Source organism: Micropterus salmoides, unplaced genomic scaffold (genome assembly GCF_014851395.1).
Source record: "Micropterus salmoides isolate LMB-PRFRI ecotype aquatic unplaced genomic scaffold, ASM1485139v1 Ms_hic_scaffold_17, whole genome shotgun sequence".
In the NCBI taxonomy this organism is placed as follows: domain Eukaryota; kingdom Metazoa; phylum Chordata; class Actinopteri; order Centrarchiformes; family Centrarchidae; genus Micropterus; species Micropterus salmoides.
The window spans coordinates 13,961,106-13,986,135 of NW_024040817.1; the positions used below are offsets into that span (position 1 = coordinate 13,961,106).

At 40.6% G+C, this 25,030-nt stretch overlaps 1 protein-coding gene across 8 annotated transcripts in view; it reads right to left on the minus strand.

Moving 5' to 3' along the window:
- The window catches only part of rbms3 (RNA binding motif, single stranded interacting protein), a 305,125-nt gene that overhangs the window by 225,432 nt on the left and 54,663 nt on the right, over positions 1-25,030 (minus strand). For 4 of the 8 annotated variants that reach the window (XM_038725792.1, XM_038725790.1, XM_038725793.1 and 1 more), the window contains exon 3: positions 8,256-8,315. The exons of the other annotated variants lie outside the window; for them this stretch is intronic. In XM_038725792.1, the coding sequence (XP_038581720.1) occupies positions 8,256-8,315 (60 nt within the window). The remainder of the gene's footprint in view (positions 1-8,255; positions 8,316-25,030) is intronic. 8 annotated transcript variants of the gene reach the window in all.

A 25,030-nucleotide genomic window follows, 5' to 3' on the forward strand; every position in this document is an offset into this window, starting at 1 on the left:
TCTGGAAGCTTTAGGGGATGTAAACAGGAAGTATACCATTGCCTACATGAAGTCAGTAACACTGATTCACAGGCAAGCTCTGGAGTTATAAGGACTATCTTATTTCTGTGATTTCTAAGCGTGTTTGTGGACGCAATGGACGGCAGAGATAATTCATTCCTCTGGAAGTGTAAACTCACACTGAATCTAAAAATGTGTGTATAATGATTGCGTGTTCATATTTGAGTTATGACACAAGAGAAGGAGTTTACATTTTAAAATACCTTGATCACCTCCATGAGCTGTGTGTCAGCTCCAACTGCTGTGTTGATAAGCGGGCCAAACTACAATAATGAACTTCATGTTGTTTGTATAACACAAGCATTCAACCTCATGCAGTATCTCACCTCTGATCTAAAGGAAGTAAGAGAACTAGGGCAGGGTACTGAACCTCAATACATTTTTCGTACCAATCGAAATGTGTCTGACAAAATCCTAGATTTTGCTCATTTTAGATTAGCAAAAATTGTCTTTTTGTTAAAGGGGATTTGTAGGAAAACGTGTTTATTTTGCTTAAAGTATTGAAAAATGTATCCAGAATATCCAGGCTTAAGAAGCAACCAGTCAGACTCTACAAATGTATCCTCAAACCTTTAAAAACAGCTGCATTGCCCTGCTCCACAGTCATTTCACTTATCAATTTCTCTTTCAGCAAGTTAACCTTATATCATAATACATGTCACAAATACAGGGCTGTTTTTATTATTTTCTTGATACATGATATTCATTTGGCTTAACAGAGAAGAATATGTAACTACTTCAGCAAGCCAGGACGTTATCAGCACCATTTATTACTAAACATGCAAGTCGAGGCGGGATAATGCTTCACCTTCAGCTATGAAAAAGTGAGTGGAGGTTGTGGCTCCATTAATACGCTGAGATGAACCAGCACACAGAACCTCTCCTGAGTCCATTTTTCAACAGTTAAGTGATTTCTTTCCGTCTCTCCCTGGTGACACTGAGTGGTTATGGGTGTCAGGGGACGGACCTTTGCAAATTACAGAACACTTGTGTGTTTGTGTGTGTGTGTATTACACACACACACACACACACACACACACACACACACACACACACACACACTATGAAAACTAATGCATGTTTGTCATTAAATAAAATGAATAACTTGCCAGAGAAACTTCAAATTCATTGCTCTTTTAGAATACAGAAAATTAAATCCAGTCTGGTTTCGGTGGTAATGGTAGTGTCAAGTCCTTGGAGATGGAAAGTTAAACTGGCCTATTTTATCATTCCTGAACTGCAGAAAAGAAAGACACTGCTCTCTCTCATCATTTGTCTGTGAACACTGTGTGACCCCATAACTATGATGCAACCTCTCCATGAGGTTCCTTCTAAGGAATAATATGGTCATACCGAACAATTCCTTGCATTCCAGGAAAACACAAAAACACACTCCGCTAAGGTGTTGAGGAAGCAAACTGTGGCCTATTGCCAAGACATCAGATTGCTTTTGTATTACAGAAAGTTTAACAGGAATACGTTGTTATGGCTCTGAAATTTTACAATTTTATGGTTTCAGCTTGGTATATTGACTTTCGTGCAGGATGACTCAAACACCTAAGGCAACAGATTGTCTTTTGTTATTCGTTTGTTCTTTTTTCCTGACAAGTTATCTAATTTTATCTTTAGGTGTAACCTTTATCTCAGAGTGCAATACTAAACATTAAGACAAATAGTCTTGTGTATGTGCTTTTTTCCCCTTCCTTCTTCGCAACACTGTACAATGATTATCTGACCATCCTGAAGACACTGTGCCCCACAGCTGTTTTTGGATACATAGGCCCTGCAAGGCACAAATGGTGATTTCCCACAATACAGATCCAAATCAAAAAGTCCTGGTTTCCTGTTGGCCTAACTGTCTTATCTTGGCTTAGCCCATTTTTTTTTACAAAGAGACTGGAGAGCTGCCAAAAAGGCCCCTTTTCCTCTCTGTGTCATCTCCATATTCCCGTTTCACACACAGCGCATACAGAATAACACACAACCTCCAGTGCACTGGTGTAAAACTAGCACAGTCTTATTCAAAAACCCATCAAAAATGAGGTCCCTAAAACATGACAACAAATGACTAAATAACCAAGTGCCAAAGCATTTATGAAATGAAGGTTGAAATGAATAGTTTAAGGGTGAGAGGCTCCAACACAAGGACCAGGAAAGTCATCCCAGATGGCATTAGTTAGGGGATATTGTCTTCTAGAGGGCCCTCCACGCCTGGTTGCTCCGTTTGGCCGGCTATGAAAGAGATGCAGCTTTCCTTTGGCATCTCTGATGACTGACTTCCTGGAAGCTGTGTTGCGTGAAATGGCCTCCTCTGTACCGGTCGCTCTCCTTTGCCAATCCTCAGCCCCTCACACAAGTCGGCTTCCCGCCACCAAACACGCAGGCTTTGACTGTCACTCCTGGCAAAACGCAGCAGACACAGGTGTGACAGGCTCCATGGGTCACCAGCAGTTCCACCCACAATCACAAATGGCACCCCAGTCCACCCTTTCTCTAATATTTAAGGAAACCAAGTTCAAGCATACCCATGGCAACACAGTGGCAGGGCATGTGTGGATTTTGGCGTGTGGGAAGTTTGACAAGTTTTAGGCTGCTCTCAGTTGAAAAAAAGGAAGGAATGAGCGAGCATTCCTACCCTTGGTGCCTTCACGCTCAGTGGCGCCCAGACAGAAAGGACCGGCACTGCCAACACCAAACACCAAACGCTGCCTCTGCTTCTCTCTCTTTTCCTCTCCACTTCGTCTTAGAACACTAAGAAAATGCTGAGATGAGAGTCTGGTAGAACTAGGTGGTAACCATGGCAACTGGGTCAGAGGGCGACATTATACGCAGGATGGTTGACAGCCACTCATAGAAGCAGTACTGTACTGTACTTGGGGTCAGCTGTGCTAAGTTTAGAGTGTGGTGTACACCGTTAAGATTTCTGCACTGACCTCAGTGTGACTGCGAAATCTCTATTGACTGGAGTCCCCATTCAAAATGTTGTGACCCTACCTGTTTAAGGCCTCTGCTCTAGTCTCAAGAGATGAACAAGATACACAATGTACCCATCCTCAAGTCGCACACAGTAATTTAAAGGCAGTAGGTGGCACAATAGATTGTTTATGTATTACAGCTCATAGAGACTGTGTTTACTCCTTTAAGAAGCCTATTTTCATTACAAATAGTGCTCTGAGTCTTTCGAGGTGTGGAAAGAAGGGAATAAATTGTGAAAAGGAGGTTGGAGGGTACACATAGAGAGACAGTGCGTCTTTGACCTCTGAGAATCTTTGACGAACAAAAATATGACCCTTCCACATTTGGAGCTCTAAGTAAACCTCACAACTTTCTGTGTCTGTTATCCTTCTCTCCAAATATTTTCCTTGGCCTGACACATGTTTATGCTCTGATGAACCGTGAGCCTGGGGGCTGCTGCTGTGAAGCGGATGAGGAGCCTCAAATTTGCATCTTGACATCCTATGGGAAGCAAATGGAAAGACATGGGGGGTGATCTGACTAACAGACAAAGTCACTTTATTGAAGTGGCATGATTTCGATAACACATACACATATGCTCAAAGTACTCATGCTCCCTCTCCCACTACCTTCCTTTGATCTCCCACGATGCTTGGACTAACAAGAAGAAGCAGCATCGACCCCCTCAGTAGAGAGGTGCCATAAACATTCAAACAGGGGTACTTTAATGGGAGATAAAGGCCTAATATTGCAAAGCAGTGGCGCAGTGGAAAAGGAGATGAAACTCATGATCAAATATCATACATTAATGAATTAGTCCATTGACCGAAAATGTTTCATTTTGATAAGTGATTTATTGTTTTTTTAAGTCTTCATAAAAGGTTACTCCCCACATGTGAGAATGTGCAGACTTTCTCTGCTTTATACCACAGTAAATTGAATACCATTATTTTTTGGACTGTCGTATAAAACATCTAATAACCGAGAAACCGACCTGGGACCCGTTTATTTTAATTAATTCTATTATTTTGCTGCAGTTCTTTGTATCAATATGTCTGACAACTAAGTGGCTCATAGTCGCTATCTGGACTGATCACATGGTGGATCACAATCAGGATGAAAAGAGCAAACTATGTAGGAAAAAAATATATGTACTGCTACTGTTTTTGACAGTCAGTGCTCGTAACTAGTAGCACACTATGTTGCTGCCAGTGTGGGTGTTTTCTTTATATTTGGGTCTGTTGGGATCAACCATATTTTAGATCAGGTCTAATTCTCCTCAGGTCTATCTTGGACCATGTTTGGCTGTTCTTGGGACCATTTTAAATCAGGAAAATACATTTATGCAGCTCAGATTCACGTCTGTTTTGGATCAGGTCCAAAAGTTTGCAGTGGTGAAGACCTCTCATCTGAATACGTCCCCTTGGGTTATGGGAAAATTCTAAATTCTAATTCTTTTAAAAAACTTTATGAATTTAAATGACTAATTAAAACAGTTTTTAATTTCCAGTGTAAATTAGACTATCTAAAGGTAAGTTGGAAAATGGAGTGTGATCCTCATTGCAACTTACTAGAGCACTGTAGTAAGGAAACTGTAAAAACCTTCCACTGACTCCACTGTTTTGAATTACAGGAATCCTGGATGTAATGCACAGTACTTCAACCTGTTAACAGCAATATAGAGACAGGCTGTTAACGTCTGCTGCTGAACTATGATTACAGCTGTTTACCCACTGGGGCAGTCGAGCTGTGTCTGAGTGGATCACACCTCCAGACAAATGCTTTCACGCTGACATTTTAGCCCTCTTCTTATGTATGCTTTTTATACACCCACTTCTCTGGCTCTGTCACTCTGTCTGTTCACCTCGCTCTATCAATGTCTCCCTTTGTCTGTCTCTCTCTCTCTCTTTGTCTCTGTATGCATTTCCATCTCTCACTCTTTATGTCTAACTCTCTCGCTCTCCTTCCATCGCTCTATGGGGATGATGGATGCCTCTGATTGCCTGAAGCCTCTGAGTCCAGCAAATCCCGAGTGCAGTTTGGAGCTTGGTGCCATTAAAACACCTACACAATGCAGAAATAGCCTCACATGATCAGTAAGTGGTGATCTGGGGTAAAACAGAACAGAACATATGTGCAGTGCTACTAATTAACGCAAAATCTATAACAAGCACTGACATTTGTTTAATTATTTCATTATTGTTATAAATGTCTATAAACTAACCATAGCTGCAATAAATGGTAACATCTTACCAGAAAATTAACCAACCAATCAGCCAACAGCCCAGCAATTTAACAGGACTAATGTATAATAAGCGAGCCAAAATGTGTAAGGAAATGCTTTGAAATGCACTGATGTATAAAGCAGACTAAGTGCTCCACAAACATACAGAGAGGAGAGGGACATCACAAAAAGAACTGAGGTTTCTGGTGAATTTCTGATGAAGAGGGTGAGCTGCCACACAAACACATACAGGCACACTCCCATTCGGTGTGTCCATTACTAACTTGCTTACAGCTAACAACTGTACACAGCTGGCACATTTGCTGTTTCGGGGTAAATCATCATTTGTCCAGCAGATACATTTGCACAAATGATATGAGGTCAACATCAGCTTCACGTTTTGCCTTAACAGCCTACAGCCATGCTAGAGGCTCTGTGAGGCTGTACTTAAAGCAAAACGCAGCTTTAAGCTAGAGAAAAATTCGGGGGCTAACCAAAGTCCAAGAACCACCAAGAATTTCTGAACAAAATGTCATGACAATTCAACATATTATTGTTGATGGGCGAGAGACACACACAGACACACACACACACACACACACACACACACACACACACCCTTCTAACCAATGCCACCAGCATGGCTGAACAGAGAGTTATCATTGTCTGATACTTTATCTTGATATAGATTTTAGATCATATCACCCATTGCTTTTCTAAATGTCCAACGACAAGGGGAAGGAGAAAGGCCTTGAATTGTAGCATCCTCTCTCCTCCCCTCTTCTTCTGCAGTGTCCTTGGCTTTCTGTTCCCTGCAGATGGGCCCTGGTTGCTGCAGCACCTCTCAGGATGATGCGGACCCCTGCTGCCTGCTTTTGCTCCTGCTATTTCTAGGCCTGTACCCCCTTTCCACCTCGAAGAATCTTGACACCACCTTCAAACACGTACATCTGCCTGGCAACACGAAACACACTGTGCATCAGTAGTGCTTGTACAAAGGAAAAGCTGTTGACTTGAATGGAAGATAAAATAAGACGGGGAAAAACAGCTCCTAAGTGTAAAATTTTTGCACATATAGTGTAACGGCATCTGTCATACTCCTTTAACAGATCAAGGACTGCTAAGCACACTCAAAGGAAACCATACATACGGAAAAGTCATGCAGACACACATGCACATTACTCATATGAATGACAGCCCCAAAGGGTCAGGGTCAAAAGATGAAGAGAAATGCCATTCTCCTCTACACAGTTACTTTTTTCTCATCTCAGGCTTGAAATCTCTTTTGTTTCGTTGTCTCTGTCAGATCCCCGTGGAGGATGGAAATGAAGAATTAAGACAAGAGCACGAGAAAACAAACCAAGTTGCAACCAAGTCAGCGAACACTGCAGTCCTCCAATAACAACACTTCTTGATAAAAGTCTATTTTCTCTGCACACTGTCTCCACATGATGTTATCATTTTTCTTTAAATTCAATAAAGTCTTCTCTCTCCGCTCAGATGAAAACTGTATAGTTTTGAGATGAGCACACAGTTTTGTGCAAGTTTCCCATATGAGGCCGCCTTCTCAATATGACTTGCTGAAGTGCTGAGAATGCACTGCTATGAGAAGCCGTTATGAACACAGATCATTATTAAACCTTGGGCTATGTTTTGATTTCCACAAAAAAAAGAACAGACAATTATCTGCTGAGTAAAGGAGACAAATTTTTTCCTATGGTTAAGAGTTGGAACAAGGTTTTATAATCACCCCTCCTACATGCATAAGAGGGTAGGTTTGTCCTCAGCAATCACAAATTAAAACAACTTCTAGAGGACACATGCAAACACCTTCTCTCTTCCTGTATTTGACAGCCTTGGGTGAGAACCAGGTAAGTGACTGTGGGACGAAAGCAGACTAAACACTCAAGACATGTTGCCCTCAAATGTTTGGGAAGGACATTTGGGTGGGTGTTTTACCTTTGAATGCAATGTGTGGCAGTTCTACAAAATAAAGTGAACCTGGCAATAAAAGGGTATTTTTTATATTTTACTGAATTTGTAAAGCATGCCACTTCAGTGAAGTGTTTACACTCCTTTTAGTGGTCTTTATTGTCAAATGCAAAAGGTGCACTTTGGGCCTTTTTATAGATCATGGCAATGAACAGCTTAAGAGTGAAAACAGACTCCACAATGCGGTATATCTCATGCTCTACCTCCTGCTCCGCTATCTGTCTATCTCACTCCTTCAACATATCAAAGACAGGGAGTAAGGGACTGCAGTAAAAAAAAAAAAAAAAAAAAAGAGTGATAAGAGTGATCCCGCCACTCTGCACCCCAGTGGAGCATAACAGGGTATGCATGTAGAGTCATGACCACATTCCAGCTCTCCTCTAGACCGCTGACACAGGGACATGTCGGAACAGTAGCTCTTGGCCCCTTGAGAAAGCTAGACAGCTATACTGTCACTGTTTTGAAAGGACTGCACTGTGATACCAATGCACCAGCACATGTCAGATAATGTGGTTTTATTTATTTTTTTACGCTCTAGTTGACCGCAAAGGGGAAACTCCTGTCATCTTCAACAATAAAAATAAATAAATAAATAAATAAATAAACAAATAAATAAACAAGAGATCAGCCATTTAGTAGTAGTAGTAGCGATTTGATCAAGCACTCAAAGATACTCCAACTCCAATGAAAACAAGGGCTTGTGGAGAGTTGAAAATCGGATTTTCGCGTTAAAACAGTCTCTCAAACCACCAGGGTCCCTATTCCCTTTCTCACACCTTTACAGGCACTATCCAACTAAACAGTTAGGGAAGATGCTGTTAAAAGCCCTTAAAGCTCTAATATGAAGAAATAGCTATGGTACTTGAACTTGTGTGCATTCAGTAATTAATTACGTTGATGGAGTACAAGCACTCATGCGCCTGCCCCGCGGTTGATGAAGTGCAAAGTGAATATTCGTTACTTGTGGTGTTAGTGATAGTCCTCGGTACCAGGAACGTGACTACCTGCCTCCTGCCACACTCACATGAGAACATGCTCCTTTGGAACAGTAAATGATGCAGGATGCTGAGCACATGACAACAGTCTGCAATGAGAGGATAAAGGCGAGACGTTAAGAGACACACGTTACAGCTGACAAAGATAATGTACAGACTGCAGATTCAATACCTTGTTGCTTATAGCCACTCGTCAGTGGACAAACACTATTTGAATATTTTAATCAGACTGATTTCTGCTCAGTACATACTGTAGTGCTCTATAGTACAAGCAGTCGGCAGATCATGTAAAGTGAACATCATGTACAGTGTGGAAAAGAATGATGTTTCAACTAATGAACATCACTTTCTGCTCCTGTTGTCATTTCTCAAGGGCCAAATGATTTGGTACACCCTGGAGTGTTCACCAACATTCAGGAAATGGCCAAACAAACAATAAATCAGAAAACAGCAGGGAGGGTACACCCTGGAACACTGAGTCTGCTCCAGAAACGTCATGATTTATGCTCTTCTGAACCATCAATATCTGTAATTCCGTCAGAAAAAAAAAAACATTAATAGCTTCCGAATCCACACCGCAAGTCTTCCTTAAGTTCATAGGGTCTAATGAAACTATCATTTGAGGTTTTGGTTTATGTTAGGTGTGCAGTGGCAAGATGCATTTCACTGCACTGCACAACACAAATCCTCCTACAGCAGAATGTGTCCTCTGGGGCTGAGACAGGCCATGCAGGCAACTGCAGATGGAGGTTTCCACATGTTCCACACCCTGTTTTATATAGTCTCTTAAGCTGTGAGAGTTGAGCAGTCTCCTGCCAGACTGAATTTAATCACTCATAGTACACATACTATGAGTAGATGTATGCATGTAGGAAGGCTCTCATGTACTGCAATTACTATTGTAATAAGACTTTTAACTCTAAACCCTTCTAAATTTTCTACTATCATCCAAATCAGACCACAATGCACACATGACTTCTTTTTGCACATCCTATCTCTCAGGCAGATAAATGAGTGTGATTTCTTTTGACAGCTCTGGTATGGAAATGGAGCCACAGGCTAAAAGAGGTGACATGATACAGACAACAAAATCAAGTGAAGAGTCAGGGAGAAACAAGGAGCCTCTAGTGAGATCCAAAAACAGGACTCTTGTTGCCAATGAGTTAATCTGTCAAAGTGCCAAAGTGAAGTGCCGTGATGCAAAGAGGCATCAAAAAATACCTAGACAAAACAGATAGAAACATTACATGGATACACATAGAACATGCATTTGGACATACATGCAAAAACACACGCACAGTTTTGTATTTTTTTTGAGCTTCTACTTTTGTTATTTGACAAGGACGCTCAGACACATCAGAAAAAACATCCAAAAAGTGTTTTCTGCCCTGGAATTTGATATTGTGTGGTCAAATTATTTAAACGCAGTAAAGCCAAAGAGCACAGTAACTTGCATCACGGAAGCACTAAAATGTTTTTTTTTACCAAATACGTCCATGAAAAGGACATTTACCAGAAGTTGCCAACATCAGCTGGGCCTCACAGTGTTGAGGTCCTCCTGAAGGCCGAAGGTCTGAGAGTCCAGGCCAGGCTACGACACTCAGCTAAAGGCTAAGGTTACAACGTGAGGAAATCCAAGACATCCATCTAATCTTCCCTGTATAAATTTAGGAATCCATGACCTCTACTACACCACACAAGAAAACACTTGAGCAATGAAGAGAGCAGCATAAACATCATGAATAATTTAAGATAGAGAAAGGGCCGGGTCAGGGGAGAGGACAAGGAAAAGGGCAGCAGTTTATTTGTTATCGTAGAAGTTACAGAGAAATCAATCAAGAGCACAATGAAAACACATAATAAGAAATTATCATTTACAGCATCCTCTGTATTTCATATCAAGCAAACTGAAGTAGAGTTGAGGGGTAGGACAGCTGTATTGGATACATCTATGTACATTAGCCTCCCATACAGATAGGAAACCACCTACTGGTTGAGCGGGATGACTAAGGATGACAGGGATGCCTAATGTGACTTTCATTAATGATACGCTACAGGCCAGAGGCTCATGCAGGCCAAGCCAAAATTGAAAAGTGCTGAAGCATAACTGTGTCGGATACCCAGTTTCCTAGCTCCATAGTCCGACTGATTGAATTCCTGCCTCGCTCAGTTAAAGAATTCCTTAGTTTCACTTATTCCTGTATCAAGAGGGTGGGTTTGGCTGGTTGACTTTCTAACTAACCTGCCATGAACTGCCACAGTCATGCAGGTAAATGTTAATGTAAAATAGCCCACAATCAATAGCAATTGTTAAAAATGGGTTGCTTTTAGACATGTTACTTTTACTTTAAATTTGAAAGACATGATATTAATGATGTTTCATATCAATGTAAACAGTCATGGGTTACTAATAATAGGCTACTCAGGGTTTTACTCAGGATTAAAATCTGGGATCTCTGGTGTGGAAAACTATGATTTAGATATTTACTAAAGTTAAGGGTAACGTCTGTATTTTTCAACCTGGACTTTCTCATGTTTTTGTGTCTATGTGACTAATTGGGATAACATTTTTCGAAATTGGTCCAGCAAGTGCACTGCAGTTGGCAGCAGCGAGACAGGGCTGTGACTTAACCCTTGTGGTCAATTGAGCCCCGTCAAAGTGTGCCCACTAAAGTGCTTGTTTTTGCCACTGAAGTGTCTGTAGTAAAGGATCCTGACAGAGATAGACCTTTTTTTTTTTTTTAAAGAATAAGATCCTTTTTGTTTGACCAGAAACAGTCGCTATCGTCAAAGCCACCAGACTCCATTGATGACATGCTATTTTACCTCTCAGAACACAGGAGTTGCTGGTCTACTGCTCAGTCAGTTAGTTTGTTTCTGTTATTGTGTGACTTTGTTGTTTTAAAAGGGTTAAAAACACCAAAGTCACACAATAATAGAGTTTATAATAATAATCGAGGCAGTGGTAGAGCAAAGAGGTAAAAGTACTATTTTTGTCATGGGAGTCTGGTGGCATAGTGATATAGGTCACTATATAGGTCTGTCTGTAGGGATCCTTTCCATAATAATGTCACACTGATAATAACAGCCTGTCAGTGGAAAAAACAAGCACATTAGTGGACGTACTTTGACGAGGCGCAATTGCCAGCAAGGATTACGCTGCAGCCCTGTCCTCGCTCAATTCTAGACCCAATTAGTCACGTAGACACAAAGACATGGGAAAATAGGATCCAGGTTGAGTTAAAAAAGTTAACCTTTAATGTGTAGTGTATACAATGAATAGCTTTATGGACTGAAATTTCAACTGAAATTACAGTGTAATGATATGATCGTACTCTATTTGCTATATTGAAATAAATATCGACCATATCACCCAGCTCTGCTGTATACGCACCATGAATTTTCAATCATTACTACTACATTACTGCACCTTAATTTCACATACTGGTCAAACTACCAGCTGTGACACAGCAGTCACAACGTAGAGGTATGAAAATGTAGTGCAATGCCCACTTGAAGAGCAGCAAATTTTTTTTGCATACATGCAATGATGGGATGATTTGAGGTGTCGGGCTGCAGGGGAAGGACTATAGCTGCTAATTAGAGGTAGATTCTAATACAAAAGACTGTTCTCCAGTATGGAGGGCCTTGTTAGCTGACAGGCGAACCTGAGTGCTCCGGCTGAGGGGTTGGCTGGCTGCTGCAGAGCTGTCTTCCTTCACTGACATCGATAGGGGCTCCACAGGAGGGTGAGGAAACAATGGTGTTGACAAGCAGTATCAGGCCTAGCAGCATGAAGGCAGGGCCAAACGATTCCATTTCCCAGCCAATTCCATTATCAGGACACACAGACTTTACTAATGCCTGAAAACAAACAATACACAAGCATCCTTCTAATTAAGCCCTTGAGTAGCGCTGCTTAGTGCACCGGCATATCTGTGTTGGATGCCTGCGAACAGGCTGATTGGATTCATCAGTACTTTTAATGTGCTCCTGTTTCCTCCCAAAGGTCTCAGGAAGACTCATGGCTGAATTCAATGGGCCATCCAAGACATTGCATGTTTAAAGCCCTGAGAGGAAGATTGGGGTATTGAGGCTGTCATTTATTTCTTCAGGAATACACAATCTGACAACAGCCCATGTGGATGACAATGCAGACTAGGGCTGAACAACTATGTCAAAAATGATTATCTCTATGTATTGTGATGCTAAATATTGTCATTATCATAGTTTTAGTAAACATATAGACAGTAAGCCATTTTATATATTTTTTGCAATATTAGCATATACCTAATCTCAATATATATTTTATCATGTTTGATTTCATATTTGCTGACTAACAATTGACATTCAAGCAGTCCAGAATTCAGCAGCTAGGCTTCTTATTGGTTTTAACAGACGACATCACATCACCCCAATCCTGGCTTCTCTCCACTAGTTCCCTGTTTGTTTTAGAATTGATTCTAAGATTTTAGTGATCACTTTTAAAGCACGTCTTGGATCGGCCGCTAACTACATAGTAGGGCTGGACTATATGGCCAAAAAGTTTATCACGATAAAAAATATCTTTTGAATTGATAATTATCACAATAAGTACAATATCGTTATTTCTTTCAAGTTTAAAAGCTGATTTTTGCTCCTGAGTGAAAGTTGAAGAAACCAGAAGGTTAATTATGGTTTAAACACTTGAGGCCACACAGTGGATCACTTCACAAATCTGAGGTAGAACATTCAAAACAATTATGATACAATTTGACAACAAATATGCATGAGTAAAATTAAATAAAAGCTTTTTTCAGTCCTTTTTCCTCAACAAAATAAACATCTTACTAAAAAAAGACCTAATTTGTGTATGATTCAAGTGAATAGAGTTAAACATTTATTTAATATTTACTGAACATCTGATTTATTGTTACTGAAAAAAATTAAATTGCGATAATTATTGTAATTGTTTTATTGTCCAGCCCTACTACATAGAGGAAATGTTGACCCCCATATGAGCCAGTTCACAGCCTTAGATCCTTAGGTAGGGCCCTTCTGGCAGTTCCAAGGCTTAAATCTAAAGATGACACTTTTGCCATCAGGGCCTGTCAGCTTTGGTGGCCTGAGGCGTTAAGGCTTGTAAGATCAGTGACCTTTAAATCACTTAGACTTGCTTATATGTGATGTCATCTTTTTACTGCTTTTATTCTTTTTATTTGAATTTATTTTATTGACATGTTTTTATCTCGCTTTAATTTCTACCTTAACTTTGTCTTGCCTTTGTTTGGCCTTAATGTTTGGCTTTCTGTTATATTGCCTTCTGGGTATCCTGCTTTTGCTTTGTTTTGTTTGTGAAAGCACTTTGTAAACTCTGTTTTTAAAAGGTGCGATATAAAAATTATTCAAGAAGTCAGTTTTGAGAAACATTACTCAATAAATACTTTATGAAAATGTCTGTGAAGGTTTTCAGTCATCCAGGGTATAGCTATCCAAGGTAGGTTAAAATCAAGGGCAACTGGACTTGGTTGAACTGGACTTGATGAAAATGTACACAAACAACAGAATAATGCAGAATAACTACATTTAAATTGATGATACTGTCACACCTAGTGACAAGTTTGGTTCATTTGATTCAGACAAATTGTATTTATCTCCTCTTGTGTCAGAAATAAGGAAATAACTGATCATGAGCATTATTAGTTGAGACTGCAACTCAACCTCATTTTATGAATAAAGACGGCCATTTAGAATCGGGGGTAGTTCAATCGGAGGTCTTAGTCCTGCTTTTTAGGCTGTACCAGAGTTCAATTGGCAGCTTTCTAACCAAACAGAACAAAAAAAACACACCAGACTTTTTTGGGAGCTTTATTAGATAGAACAGCTGAAGATAGAGACAGGAAATGTGGGAGAGAGGGGATGATATGCAGCAAATGGCCGTGGGCGGGAATAAAACCTGTGCCACTGCAGTAAGGGCTCAGCCTTGTATATAGTACACGTGTTCTGCCAGGTGAGCTACACCAGACTGCATTTGAACAGAACGATAAAGGTTAGGTATGAACGCAACCTGATACAATTTTAATGTGCACATCCCACACAGAAATAATAGTAATCTTATAAGGATTAGGACAACTGCACCAACTCCAGCACCCAGAACAAACTCATTTAAAATGTCTCTCTTCAATGTGAGATCACTGTCAAGTAAGACTTTTATCTTAAATGATTTTATCTTGTCTGCAAATCTAGATTTTATGTTTAACTGAATCACGGTTGCAAATGAATGACTATAGCCAGCTAGCTGAACTGTGTCCGCCTCAATATGATTGTTTTAGTCAACCGAGGGTCAGTGGTCGTGGTGGTGGGCTAGTGAGCGTGTAAAGGAAAAATTTTAAATGTCATCAAGTATGCTGTGATGAATTTAACTCCTTTGAAGTTCTCACTCTTAAAGTTGGAGGGCTGCAACCTATCATATTTGTTATAATTTATCGCCCCCCAAAACCGCCTGGAGGATTTTTATCAGAATTTCCTGAATTTTTATCTACTCTGGTTTTAAATTATGACAGAATTGTTCTTTGTGGCGATTTTAATATTCATGTTGATGACCCCAACAATGTTAACGCAACTAACTTTTTAGATATGGCCACTTGTTTTTTACCCTGGGTGTCAGCATTTGCTCTGTGGAATTAGTGGACATGACCATATCTGACCACAGATGTATTGTTTTTAGCTGCGATTTGCCTGTTACTCATGCCTCCTCACCAAGCTTTGTGTGTTCTCGCATCTTTAATGAACAAAGTGTTTCAAAGTTTTGCACATTCTTTCAGAGCCAAAGCCAACACCTGTCTGATTCCAACACCAACAATATGGTCAATCACATCAATCATATCTGCTTGTTGTCACTAAATATTACTGCTCCTCTAAAGGTTAGGCCTACGTCTAAAGCTAGTAAGCAACCCTGGATAAATGACAGCATTTGCAGCCTAAAAAGGGAATGCAGGAAAGCAGAGCGCAGATGGAAAAAATCCAGTCAATTTTTCTGAATTCATTATTACACATAAACACAATCCCAGGTTTCTGTTTAAGACTGTGGATCAGCTGGTAAACCCAACCCCTCCTTGTGCCTCAGCTGGAAATAATGATGACTGTGAATTGTTTTTATCTTATTTTACCAATAAGGTGGTGTCAATCAGAGCCTCTATTATCCCTGTGGCCTCTTACTCAGAGGTCCCTCACCAGCAACAAGAGAGTTTTAACCAGTTTTATCCCATCGACTTGACTGAGCTTTTAAAAACAGTATCACAAATGAGAGTGTCCTCCAGCCCACTTGATGTAATACCTATAAAGTTTTTACTGAAAGTAATGGATTCTGTTGGGCCCCATTTGATCTCTGTTTTTAATAGATCCCTCCCTCCCACAAAATTTTAGACCCATTTTAAAACTGCCTTTTATTGCAAAGATTCTAGAAAGAATTGTGTCCAAACAGCTGCTCACTGTACTGGAAAATAACAAATTATTTGAAAAGTTTCAATCTGGTTTCAGGAAGTACCACAGCACTGAGACTGCCCTGCTTAAAGTCACCAATGACCTTTTAATGTCTGCTGATGAAGGCATGTGCTCAGTCCTGTTACTCCTGGACCTTGACACCATTGATCACAACATCATGTTAGACAGACTGAGGCACTGGGTGGGGATCTCTGGTACTGCCTTAGAATGGTTTTCATCCTACCTGTGAAATAGGAAGTTTTGCGTGTCTGTAAACAACTATGTCTCTTCATTCTGTCCAGTTAAATATGGTGTGCCTCAGGGGTCGGTGTGAGGACCCATTTTGTTTTCCTAGTATCTGCTTCCCCTTGGACATATTATCCATAAACATGGTATTTCTTTTCATATTTATGCTGATGACATACAAATGTACTTGCCTGTCAGATCCACAGACCCTGGAATGCTGAGTTCACTTAACAACTGCCTTTGTGAAGTTAAAAAATGGATGTCAAATAATTTCCTCCAGCTGAACATCGGGTCCCAGCAGATGGCAAATACTGCTGGTTCCCTAGTAAATCACATTAAGACTGTTGCAAAGAACCTTGGTGTCTGGTTTGATAGTAATTTAAATTTCGAGCAGCACACCACAAAGCTTATTCAATCATGTTTTTATCAACTTAGAAATTTAGCAAAAATTCAATCTATGTTAACTTTTAAGGACACCGAGACCTTTTTACACGCCTTCATCTCATCACGCCTGGATTATTGCAACAGCCTTTTCACTTGTTTAATACAAAAATCTATTGATCGACTCCAGACTGTCCAGAACTCAGCTGCCAGGCTTTTAACCAGAACAAAGAAATATGACCACATCACCCCTATCTTAGCTTCATTACACTGGCTCCCAGTGTGTTTTAGAATTGACTTTAAAATTTTATTGATCACTTTAAAAGCTCTTCATCGCCCCTCGCCTTGTTATATTTCTGACCTTTTAGTCCCATACGCACCAGCACGTACCTTGAGATCCTCGGGCAGAGGTCTGTTGTCTGTTCCAGAGTCTTGACTGAAAACTAAAGGGGACAGAGCGTTTGCTGTCAGGGCCCCGAGGCTCGGGAACAGCCTGCCCGAGGAAATCAGGTCGGCTGAGTCAGTGAACTCTTCTTAAAACATACTTTTATAGGAGAGCCTTTCCCGATCTTATCTGACTTTATTTTATCCCTTTTATTCAATTCTATTTTACTTATTTTATATTTATCTTAAACGTGTATTTTGGTCTTTTCAATGTTTTCTTTCTTGTATTGTTGTCTTTTGGGTATTGTATTGTTGTCTTTGCACTTGTTGAAGCACTTTGTAACTTGTTTTTGAAAAGTGCTCTACAAATAAAGATTATTATTATTATTAATATTATAATGCAACTATAGTAGTCTGTAAAGTTCGAATGTATGTAAAGTAGTCAGTACCAACCTAAAATTTCTTACCAGTATATCATCAACAACTGCTTTCAGATTATAAGAAAATCTTCTACCTGTTGCTTGTATCATTTTAAAAGTGGCGCACCAAAGTGCTGTGCTATCAGCACAATTATGCATTGTCCACAACACTCACTGGATAGCTGTCTGCAATTAACTGATTAAGGTCTGCCCTGTTATTTATCAGCTCAGGCCAAAAAATGACCTTAAAAGGAATACTATTGAAAAGTAAATAAGTAGTCAACTAAGACAAGAGCAGTAGTAAGGATTGTACATTCTGACATAATGGAGATGTGGATTCCCACTATTATTGCATTCTCAAGAGGTTGCATTTGAGAGCAACAAGTTATCACTCTAGGGAAGCTCTGTGTTTTCACAAAGATAAAGATGTTAATGACCAAAGACCAAGAGAGCGAGGGGCAGGAGAGAGAGATAAACAAAGTGAGTGAAATAGCCTAAATATGGTAATTTAACCAAACGCTTGAAAGAGAAGTGGACACATAATACCCTAAGGTGAACATTAATTAAATGTTGGATGGTAACACACATTCCCAGTACTGCCCATTCTTTTTTAGAATGAAGCAAATGAATGGAGGTGATAACCTAAGAACTCTCATTGCATTTAAAAGCTTCGTTTGGTGAGACAGAGAATGATACACGGCAGTGATGATTCATATCTGGCCTGCTTGTAATTCTTTTTAGTTAATGATGTGTCCAGCTCTACTGCTGGAATCTGATGGGTGAATTAACAGACTCTTCTTGAAGGACATTCTTGTATCTTGGCAGGTACAGTATACACGTATACGCATGTGGTCTTTGCTGTGTGCGCGCCACGGTCGGTCCGGGCGCTGCTCTTCTGCGGGTTCCACCTTTTGCGTTCCGTCAGCATTGTGTTGTTGATTGGCATTTGGATGGTTGTTTTTTGGGGCATCTGTTGGTTGGGTCAGGGTCTTCCGCGTTCGCGTCACATCATTTTTTTATTTTTTAAATTTATTTCTTTATTTCTCCCACCCCTATTGGCTACTGGGGTTCTTGCCTGCATATTGCTGGGGTTGGTGCCGCACGGTTGTGGCATCCCACTCTCACTAACAATTACATTCTCTAACTCTAGGCTTATGCGCACACACAGACACACACACCCATATGCACAGACAAACACAGTCTCACATAGACAAAAACAAATTTAGGTTGTCCCTGGTAGAATTATTCTTAATGCTTTTCTTTCAGTTACTTCTTTAAATATTAATACTCTCTTGTTAAAGTAAAATCTGTCTGGCACAATATGGTATCCAGCTCATCATACTCTTTACCAGGCAAAAAAAAAAAAAAAAATCATCACTATCACATCACAATGATTTATTTTTATAATGATACATGGTAATCTGGTAATACTCTATGGATCAAAATTAAGAAATTAAATTCAACATCAGACTATTTTTCTACAGTCAACGCAGCTTCAGAAGCATTGGAGCTGTCAAGCATCTTCAGCATGTAGTTAATATGAAAAGACCTTAATCATCCATTTAAAGCCATGTTACTATAAGTACTATTGACCCCCTTCAAGTAGTTCAAATTCTGTAATTTTTCTGAAGTACAATGAAGCAGATTCATTGTACTCAAGGTTCACCCTCAAGTTCAACGACCCTCTCCAGTACATCTTTGCAAACAGTGCAGCGCAGTGGAGTGGACTGTGTGAGTCATTTGGAGTACAGCTATTATTCAGAAGAAGTACCTACCGCTACGATCTTACACAATGCATCCAGCAAACTGCCTGACTAGTGCCTTTTACCAAAACTGTGTATAATTGCCCACTACATTCCCTTGTGGAAAAATAAAGGTTTGGATTGAATTGATTAACTCATATATACAATATACAAAAAAAAAAAAAAAAAAAGACATGACTGGATGAACAAGAACCCCTGAAACAATGCAGGGCAATCAAAGGGAAATACAGAATGTGGAAATAACACACTTTGGAATACAGCGGCATATTTTTGTTTTGTTTTGTATTTTATTTTGCCTCTCCTCTAGACCCTTTTCATCTCTTAACCAGTTTCTCACTGCCTAGTTGAAAGTTGATTTAGCATAGTAGCCCTAAATATACAAATAACAATTACCGTAAAAAAAAAAGCCCGGGGTTTTATTTGCTAAAATCATTGAATTGACCCTGCCTATATTTGGGACAGGTGTCCATATGGGACAGGCTTTTAATTCCTTTCGCCCAAAACTCTTGAAAATTCATACATACAATATGAATTATTTATAAAAATTATGATATCAAAAGACATATGAATTACAAATCATTAGGGGTGTAACGGTACACAAAAATCCCAGTGCAGTATGTACCTCGGTTTTGAAGTCACGGTTGGATTTATTTTCGGTACAGTAAGGGAAAAAAATGCAAATAAATAAATAATTTATATAAAATAAAAAGAATAAGAAAAAAATACCGCTGCAAACTACTACCACGTTCTCCACTAAATAAAATATTCTCAAAACGATACCACATATAGCTAAGAAAATATAATAAAAAATACATATGGATTACAGTGCAGCATTCTTCTTATTCTTTAATTCCATCTATGAGCATTTTCAATCCCAGCTTGAAGGCCTGCTCTGATAAAAAAAAACTTTTCCAAAGTATAAAATCTGTTTAAATGCTGAAAGGTGTTTGCACTGTGCTCGTTTTTGTTTTTCTCCCTTGTTGTAGTGACGTTCTCCTTCGTTTGATACCATTAGTGAGTTAGCAAGTTATGTGTTAATTGTTGGCAGAAACATATACCCGATCACTACTGAGAAATGTCGGCCCACTGCTTTCGTCTTATCGACTTGTCCATTGTTGTATTTCACTAAGAAACTGAAGTGTTCCCAAACATAAAACGCGAACAATAAGGGAGGGTTTTCAAGCATTGGCTTCTCTGCACTGGCCATGATGCTCAAGGCACTAGTTAGCGAGAGGCTGGGCTAAAGCGGCTGCTTGTGTAGCGTCGTAAGGCGGAGATTTGGTTCCCCACTTAATATGTTCGTGTGGAAACTCAAAATTTACCTATTTTCCACACACAAAACAATCCTAATATATGATGTTAAAGATTGCATTGCACACGTGCACCGTTCCGAACGTCCTGTACCGAAATGGTCCGGTACGAATACATGTACCGTTATACCCCTACAAATCATTCATTTGATCTAACTGCGGCAGACAGCTTACCATTTTTATTTCGTGGTCAGCAAGGTAACGAAAACAAGGATACCAAACAACATGGTACAGGAAGAAGAGAAAAGTGTGGCAAAAGTTAGCCGACAGTGAGCAATGGAGTTAATAGTACCTACATTTGGGATTTACTTTTACGAAAAGCCATTTTGATTCTTTTGTTTGGTAGACCCTAACACACTTAAAGAATATAAATAAATTGAGGAATGGACACATTCAGACTTTCGACTACTTCAAAGGTTGGGAGTCAGCAGTTCCCCCCCCATCTCTCTTGTTTGCCACATCGGTAAATCTAAGTGATTTAGACTTTGGGGCTTGTTGGTTCTGTAAATTGAATTGAACGACTGAATTGTGGAGAATCTAATTGAACTAACGATGTGTAGCATGTCCATACTGACAAATGTTTAAACATTTATATTTGTATTCACAATCTAAGCAGCTTAGAACTGGTTTAAGCGGGTGACCACGGCGTGCTATAAGAAGTTTTATGCACCCAAAGAACTTCTATAAAGACCAGACCAGGCGTCTAATCGAGACCTGCATTTATTTGTCAAAATGTGTTCCCACAGAAGGCCAGTAAATGGGATAGTTCGGCTATTAATTGAAGTTTATCTGTACTATAATATGATGGCTACCTAACTGTGTATAAAGGGTCAACGTGCGAGTATGCTGGTAATGAGAAAATGGTGTCTGAATTCCCCTCTTTTCCCCCCCCATCACACACCTACAGTATAAGCCTTTCACCCCGGAATGCGGAGTTCTTGTCAGAGCTTGTCCCTATCAAGGCTTGCGGTTAAATTAGAGTTCTGTGTTTTAAGGGGCATCAGAGTTGGTCCCCCTGCAATTTCCTCTCTCAAGGAACTGCATGAGAAATGGCAACCTTTTCAGTAATGGAGTTGCCTGCTGCACACTGAATGTAATGCGGAGTTGGGTTTAAGTTCTACCTAGGTGACCCTAACTTCACTGCATCTCAAGTGTAACGTATATATTCAATCCAACAGCGCTAATAAGTTTTATTACATATATTGAGTCTCCCAAGGTGCCTGTGGACTGCAGACAGAGAGGGATATGGATATGCTTGTGCTGTGTCAGATGCTGTGTAGGTTAGCGTGATTATGTTAAAGGTCATGTCTTTTTGTACCTTTGTGGAGGAGGAATGTGATAACAATACTAATCTCATACAAGTCTGCACTGGCCATACCAATGCTGTGCATTCCTCCTACAAACAATGGAATAAAGAACAGAAAGTAGAGAAAGTGAGGAGGAAGAACAAAGATTCTATTCTGTACCCATGGTAGAGCATGCACAGCTAAAAAAGTCACAAAAAAGGACAACAGATCAGATCGATTAGATCTCTTTTCACAAGGTATACAATCTTATAATGACAGCAGAGTATGCCGTGTGCTGTCAGTTGGTGTTGAAGTTCTCCTCCTCCACATAAGCAGCACACACTTTATGTGCACATCTCTCTGCCTGAGTACAGCTAGAAGGGATCAGGGTGGTCCTCCCTCTCTCCCTGCTCTTTCTCACTTCACTAGGGGAGAGATAGTGTAGATAAAAGAGGGCGTTTAAGCTCTGCCACTTGTGGAGAGGTCTCATCTCCAGCCTCAGGTGGTGTTCCAGCGCACAGTAAGATTGAAGGCGAATCACAGACACTGCTCAAGGCCAAGCTACTTTCTACAGCAGTACTGGTGTTATACACTTCTATGCATGCAGGGAGAAAGATATAAAGGAGAGACAGAGAGGGAGGATAGTAAACAGAGAAAAGAGGAGTAGGAGTTTAAGGAGGAGGAGGGAGGGGAGGACAACATCTTTATCCATCATCACAGAGACAAAAATGCTGAGGCTTCATGGGATGCCTCCTAAGAGGGTAAAATGTGACATACCGCCTGCAAGCAGCAGAGAGCACAGCGTCAAAAAGAAACAAGGCTGATACAAAACACACATACAAAAGGCTAACTCCCTCACATTCATCAAGGGGTTCAAATCTGATTTCAAGCCAAGCACAAGTCTCTATTCCTTCCTTTCTCGCTTGTTTCCTTCCAGACAGACAGCCGCACAGACTGATACAGTCTATCTCTTCCTTCCCGGACTCACATCCTGCTGGCCTCCGCGCTCTCTACAAATCTCCAACAACAAAAAAAAAAAAGTGCCAGCAGTAATTCCATTGCTCATTATTCTTCATTACAGAAGAGAAAAGCACCCAGGGCTAGATCATATTTGCTGTTAACTAAAGTTTTGGAGACAATTAGCTCAGGTTGTTAAAATTAATCATTGTTACAGCCATAATCTCTGAGGCCAGCAGAAGCCCCAGCATTTATGGTTTGTTTATTTGAGCGCCTCCCGTGGATATCGACCCGGCTCTGTTGTAAACAGTAGGATAAGGCCTTCTATGATCGTTGGGTGGATTTATTTTCTGCACAGGGATGAGCCATCCAATTGTGACCTAGATTAGACACAGAGAGGGAAAACACAGGCTTTCTCCACTTAATGATTACAGTAGGTTTATTTGAACAAACTTTTTATTATTTGTATATTGAATCATATGACTATTTCAACATTTTTCTTCTGCGCTATGAGCATAATGGCTATGGCTGATATGCTTCTGTCTACATTGGGGGATATGACTTGGAATTTCAGTCATTTCCTCGTCTTGAAAACCCTTACAGCAGCATTCCTGCGTTCTTGCTGCTTGTTGTCATTCCATCGATGATTGACTAAACATCAGAGGCTCATAGGATCTGATAGGACACTCCATTATGCTAATCTAAGCAGTCTCTTTTTCAGTCTTGCTGAAACAAGCTGAATAAAACATGCCTCAGTCTCCACAAAATGAGACATGCCTTCGATGAATTCCTTTTTCATTTCATTCCTTTAAATGCATCTTTTTCTGTTGTGCTTTTTGTGCAACATGATCCTATATCCGGCTTAAATTAATTGGCTAACTTCCTTTTTAATAGGCCTTGTGGTCTGCTTCTTAGCAGCGACCAGAAACTAATGGCCCTGGTCACGCTGCATGAAAACCATATAAACATCCCTGGCCCGTTTCACAGAAGTATACACTTGCAGTCCATCACTTTGGTTTTTTTTTTTCCTCTTCGACTTTCTTGAGTCATGAGATGGGCACACTCTCTTCAAAGATGTGGTACTGCAGTTCAGATCACAATACATATTTATGCTGTTACGCTTGGCTGTTTATGGTTGGTAATTTGCATTAAACCTTTGCCTGGTTTGCGTTGATAGACAGGACACCTGAGAGACATATGGCAGAGAGCTCTGCAGATATAAGCATGAATATCCCAAACCTGAAAAGGCATACCACACGCGAACATGCACACATAAACGCACACAATTTCTGGGACCTGGGTTAGGCCTCTGAGGACTTTGGTAATATCCTGTATAATACCCTACATCACTTACCGAGAGCATCTGCAGCAGGCAAACTAATTTAGAATGGATGTGCTCCAGGCGGCTATAAGGAATTCTATTATTGCTCTAAAAAAAAAAACAAAAAAAAAAAACAAGTATCTATATGGAAATTTTTCTCCGCCTAGTATATGGGTCTGCTGGATAGTTACATGATAATTCCTTGTGTAATTAATGGTTCCTCTGGCAAAGGGCTAATTAATGCAGACAGCAGGCATTGAGCACACATGGATATTTAGTGCTAACTACTGGGCATTAAAAGAGACCACACACACAGGATTTCATTTTTGTATTTTTCTGGTCCATAAGACACCATTGCACAATAAGATAATAACTGGAGGTAGACTGAAAGATAATTTTACAGTAAAAGTACTCGTATAGGATGAATCGAAGGTTACGATATGGTAACCATGTAAGGGTTTTCAAGACGAGGAAATTACTGAAATTCCCCTAGGGGGGGGCCAAAGTCGAACGGGCTATAGTGTCCCTGAACGCACCAGGGCCGGTTGCTCCCTGGTGTCTTTGAACGCACCAAGGGTGGGCTGTCCTTTGGCTGAATTGAGAACCACAGCGGGCAATGGGTGTTGGCAAACAGATTCACCTCCGCTCTCCCGAAGTGAGCTCAGATCTGCTGAACCACATTGTTGTGCAGTCTCCACCCGCTCGGTTGGGGGCCAGCCCTTGACATTAGGTCAGCCATCCCCGTTTCTCCAAGCCTGGGACATGAAGGGCTTTCAGAGACAGCAGGCGTTCTGATGCCCACGTCTATAGGTTCCCTGCCAGCGCCAACAGAGCCGTGGATTGGACTTCGCCCCTTCTGTTGATGTACACGCTGGAGGAAACGCACCACCACACTAGAAACACAACCTGGAGTGGAGAATACTTACTGCACTCCCCTGGCAGGTCCCTCCCCATCCAGTGAGAGACTCATCTATGAAGACACCCTGTCGAGCAGCTGTGTGGAGATCACTCAAGGCTTCAATCTCTCCATGACCATGAGGTCGCGAGTGGAACCCTCATGCCCTTCTCGCGCAACGATTGCAGTGCGATGCATCTACTGAGAGTGTGGCTAGCGAGTAGTTGACGGTGAGCCTAATGTATTTGTAGGCTACCCCCTGAGAGGAGAAGCCAGAAATTCCCATTTACTGTGTCACCTCGACATGAAATAGGCGTCTTTCAGGTCGATGGCGGTGAACCAGTTGCCGGGCTGCACTGGCTCCACCATTTTCTTGATCAT